The following is a 5338-nucleotide window of genomic DNA, read 5'->3' as shown; positions in this document are numbered from 1 at the left end:
ATCTAACTTACATTAATTTTAATATTTTGAATCAAATTCTCAACCATTCCTCACTTTAAAATGTAAATTCAAACAATAAAAACAAAGTTTTATCAATTTTAAAAAAACACCGAACAAAAGAATTAAATTGAATTGCGATTTTGTCATTCACCCACCTGTAAAGAAGTTTTTGTTGCTTGTGTTACACGTACCTGACCTGAGAAACATTATATTGGGCCAATGTCAAAATTTTGGAATTATACTCCACCTCTTTTTTAGAACAATAACAATTGTTGATGTTATTATCTTTACGGTGAAATTGGATTTATGTAATGTTGTTTTTGAATTTAATTCAAATTTGAAGATTAAATTTTGTTCATAAAAATAATAGATGTCGATGATATATTAGAAAATTTATTTTGGACATTCATTTCTTAGTTGATCTTATGTTTAACTTTGATTTTAATTTGACTAGGCTAGAGAGTAACCAGTTAGGTTGGTTTATGTAGAAGACAATCTTATTAAACTTCGTGCTCTAAATCTAATTGGTTGTATACTCTTAATAAAATAGTGTTTGTATTGTCCATAAGGTATTGATTTTCATAATAATCAAAGTTAATTTATGTTTTAAAAAGTGAACAAAAAATAAATACAGTAGTGTAAATGTTGATAAAACATGATGTAGACATCCAATTTCTACCCCTAGTTATTTAATGGCCTAAAATAACACTTATGTTTGTTTATTGGACCGAGAAAACAAAAAAAAAACATTAAAAAATCTTTTAAAAACGATTCAGAAACACCTCAAAACAATGATCTAAACAATAAATTCCAAAAACACTCGAGTCGTGAGCGCCCTCATATCTTCAAAATGATTGGCACGAAAAATCGTGTACGTTGAGTATAATATTGTTGTTTACAATTGTGTGCAGATGATGTTCAAAAGAGGAGAAACCGAATAAACGAGTCAAACCAACGAGGCAACTCACAAACCGACTAGTCAACTCGGATCAAAGGAGAGTCAAACGCGGGTTTTAACCGCCCATTTGAAATTTGAATTTCGCAAAATTGATGAATTATTTGAAAAGGCTTATTCAAAAGAGATGAAATTGAACCTTTGGAGTTTCATTATGCCTAGAATAAATTTGAAACTTCAAAATTTCATCCTGGACTCAATATTCGACGAAATTCGATCATTTTGAGTGTTTTGGAAAGGAGAATGAGTTCTCTACAAGGACTATTTTTGCTAGATTTCACGTTGGGGTCTCCTATATAGACGAAATATCGATGTGAATGGAATGTATTTAAATGAAGTTAAATCTGGACACTCCTCCACTCATAAATTCATAACTCGAGTTGTAGTTGATGGAATTGAGTAATTCAACTTGGGTTAAGAAGCTAACCCACACACCTTTCGAATGACACCGGTCCTGAACCATGGCTCGACGTTTAGAGAACTTGCCCAATCGATGCAAGTGAACCCATGCTTCAAATTTGAGTTAGGGGCTAACTGGAAGCTTTAAAAATTCATATATTTCAATTCACTTTGTCATTTTGGGTCAATGAACTATAATTGTAAATCCCTTTGAGTAAGATTTCCAATGGTACCAAGTACACCTCCTGGTTTGTTATGTATCTCACCTTAGGTCGCCCGTAATGAGATGGGTACATGTGGTGACCCGTCTTTGTATAGTTGTTTTCTTGGTCAACACAAACCCTGGTTGTCTAAACTCAAAACATGTGAAAGTTGTAGGCAAGATTCATACATTTCCAATGCCTACTCTCTCATTCCGTGGAGAGCCTTAAGTACTAAGTTCTTTAATGTTGTGCTAACTCGTTTCAATATGCTTATTTGTGTCGTGCAAACTCATGTGTAGTGTTGTGTCGACTAGAGCTTATTATCGTGTCGACACAATTGTGTCAGATCGAGACCCGTTTTCATTTGTGTCATGTCATGCCTTGTAAAAGTGGATAGTTTGAGAAATGAAACGGTAAGATGGGTATAAAATGAATAAATTTAGAGTTGACATTTCATGTTTAGATAATGTAACTTGTTGTGTTCATTTCGATTCATTTCTAGACTCGTGTTGTGTTGTATTCGTAACGTGCCCGCTCATGATCGTGTAAATTTATAATCGTGTCGTGATCTTTTAATTTAGAAGTTCAAATTATATTATTTTGACTAACAAATTAATCTTTAACCATGTTGTAAGAAATCAAACAAATTGAGCATAAAAATGAATGCAGTAATCTAAATCTAAAGAGATTGTGGAGAAGATTAACGGATAATGAATCAATAATCATAGATAGAGATGATGAAGTCAAGCTTGAACAAATATTAGCAAATGATAAGTTTTTGAAAAATAACTATTAAGGTGTTTGTTTTTTTGGTGTTTAGTTTTTTGGTAAAGATGTTTTTAATAGGCAATGCATTTTACTTTTTTATATTAAAGTTTGTTTTCTAAATTTGTTCAATAAAAGCACTTCACCGTAAAAGAAATGTACAGTGGAGATTGTGGAGATTAATTTAAGTTAAAATATGAGGTTAATGCCTGTATGGTTGTGAGATGGATTTTATTTTTTATGTTGTATATTTTTTTAATTAACTCACGATAAATCATGTCTTATATTGGGTTTGTTGTTTCATAGTAAATAAATGATAGAAAAATAGAATTAAAATTACATTTGTTTTGATATAATCAAAAGATAAACTCATTTTATTATTTCATATATTTGCTTAGATTGTAAATTTATGGTGATAATTTCAATAAAAAATATCAAATAATTTTATTTTCTTATATTTTGGACACTTAATTAACTATATATACTATGGAGTTTTCATTCTATTTTTTTTCACTAAGTTAGAATTTTGATTATTCTAAATATTTTTAACTGACTTTTAATTGAAAATGTATATTGTTTTTGTTTAATAAGCTCATTTTCAAGTTAAACGTATTTATCATTCTTTTGGGTGGGAAAGAAATATAATTTATCTATTTATATTAATTCATCTTTCTTTAATTTGATTTCTAATAACTTGGTAGTTCAATCATTTTTCCAAGGAAGATATGGCTTCATCAAACTTAAAATTAAAGATAAGATTCAGACATGATAATAAAATTAGTTTAACACTATAAAATCTCACATATTTTAAATAACTATAAGATTATTGTTTTTCTTTCACTTCCTTGTTCATATTTATTAGATATTTTCCTTAATGTAAAAACTAGTATATAATAAATAACTTTAAAATATTAAATAATTAGGCAGTAAATTATACTATAGTTCACTACACATAAATATGACACAAAAATTAAAATACATAAGCCCCATTCTAATAGCTAAAGTTTCAAAGATGATACAACTCTGTTCAAAGTTATTACCAATGAATTCTCCTCTTTCATTCCAAGGGCGACTTTCGAATGATTTTCCGATCATGCTGCGCTTGTTGTTTACAGAGCCATCGTCGCGCCTATAATCTGGGAAGTGGTTCAGAAACGTCCTGTTTCCAAGTTCATCAAGTCCATTGAAAAGAAAATTCCTTATCAAGTCCTGCATGTGATCATCAAAAACATTTCAACTCGGTCTTTTTGGTAAAAATATTGTCATTTATAATGGGTTGTTACCTTTGCCCGATCTTCACCAACTAGCTTCCTCATAAGCGCATGCCCTGGATCCTATATTCCCCTTAAAACAACATAAAATCTGAGGAGTTTCAAGTATCAGACACAAGAAACAACTTAAATTACCAGCCTTCTCGGATCTCCAGGTGAGATACCGATGTTGAGCCTCGCGGTTGATAATAATTTGAGAAGGATCATTGTTATCTGCTACCTCATCCATCAGGTCGAGCCAAGTCTGTAATAGGTAAGAACAAGTGATCGATCAGCAATATAGAAGCCAATAACTTAGTGTAGATTGAAACGATGGTTAGTAGAAGAAGCCAAGACCATATAATAATCCACAAATGCGGAATACAAGGCATCGTATTTCTGATCAGTTGGTGAAAACTTGGACCATATCACAATCGAAGAGAATAACATCAACGATTCACTGGTAAGCTTTCCTCCCCAAGGCAAAAGCTGCAGGGAATTTGTGTTAAGTTGACGAACTTTGATTTTCACAGACTTGGTAGTAGTTCCAACAACTTGTGGAAAACAATTCATTACCTCGGAATGTTTAACGCCAAGATGCATTATGTATTTATAGTACTTGTCCTTGTAATCCGTCTGATTGATCACATCTTGCAAAGGGTTGAGGTCTCTGTTCCAAACCATTCATCAACTTTCAGAAAATATAATACAATTTGAATTCAGATAATAATAAGAAGAAGAAGAAGAAGAAGAAACTAACTCACAACACAATGATGCTAATGTTAGGAGAAGAGAAGAAATTGACACAAAATATTGGTAGATCAAACTCAAGTGTTGGAAACACACCAAAATCCAAAACCTGAAGATAACATCAAAGATCATTATCTGTTTTGGCTATGTTTAGATCAATATAATTGAAATTGCAATTCAGAAGTGAGAATGATGAAATGGAAACTTGAAAAAGCATTCAAAAGGGTATAATTTAAGTGGAAAAAATACCTGCATCATTTCATTGTTTTGGACACTTAAGCTGCGTAACAGCCTGATCTTGGGAGCTTGAAATGACAACATTTGAATCTCGGTTTTCTCATCCATGGCAATCAATGAATTGTATTTATGCTGATAATACATATAAAGAACATATATACATATAAATTACCCAGGAACTAGAGACAGATAGAGGGAGGTATATGTATATATACCTGCAAGGCTGCAAGGGAGAAGGAGCCAACTGGGTTCTGCGTTTGGTCTCATCCACAGCAAAGTTAATAAATTTCTGGTAAGAAAGATGCATTAAGGGTTTGAAGTTCCTTGTAGTTCTTTGCCTGTAATTTGTGGTGAGAAATATGTTTACTTCAATTTGACATCACCACCACATGATTATGACTTTGTCAATCTTATGATGCAAAGTTACAACTTTTTACACTATTTTGAAGTTTATTTTAACTAAGCAACAGGAAGACTTCTTAAATGTTTGGAAATTTGTGCACAAGAGTGTGCAGTGATACTTGTGAGAATACCTGAAGCAATTCAATATATAATATTCTTATGTTAAACACTTCCCACATTTCAAGTTTAAAAGAATTTGATTGTTTTTTTATACTAATTATTTTTCAACTAAAAATATACAATCGACTCTCCTAAATGGAAGTTCACAGTCTTTGTAACTATGATAGTATAAGAATCATTTACTTTATCAAAGGATTGCTTAATTTACAATCATATTATAACTTAACCAAAAAAAAATTCTTCTAAATTTTTTTTTA

The 5338-nt window shown here is 31.2% G+C and overlaps 1 protein-coding gene across 1 annotated transcript; it reads right to left on the bottom strand.

The window, feature by feature from the left end:
- Positions 1-3252: 3252 nt before the first annotated feature.
- LOC124927486 (phytochromobilin:ferredoxin oxidoreductase, chloroplastic-like) lies at positions 3253-4696 on the bottom strand. Its single transcript, XM_047467904.1, has 7 exons — positions 4572-4696; positions 4337-4431; positions 4149-4242; positions 3930-4061; positions 3733-3837; positions 3606-3656; positions 3253-3531 (listed from the first exon to the last, which is right to left on the bottom strand). Exons 1-7 carry the CDS (start codon positions 4665-4667, stop codon positions 3259-3261), a joined length of 846 nt encoding a protein of 281 aa, XP_047323860.1. The 5' UTR covers positions 4668-4696; the 3' UTR covers positions 3253-3258.
- Positions 4697-5338: the final 642 nt, after the last annotated feature.

The sequence above is a fragment of the Impatiens glandulifera genome, chromosome 2, assembly GCF_907164915.1.
Source record: "Impatiens glandulifera chromosome 2, dImpGla2.1, whole genome shotgun sequence".
NCBI classification, from domain to species: Eukaryota; Viridiplantae; Streptophyta; class Magnoliopsida; order Ericales; family Balsaminaceae; genus Impatiens; species Impatiens glandulifera.
This window is presented reverse-complemented; position numbering and strand designations above follow the sequence as displayed.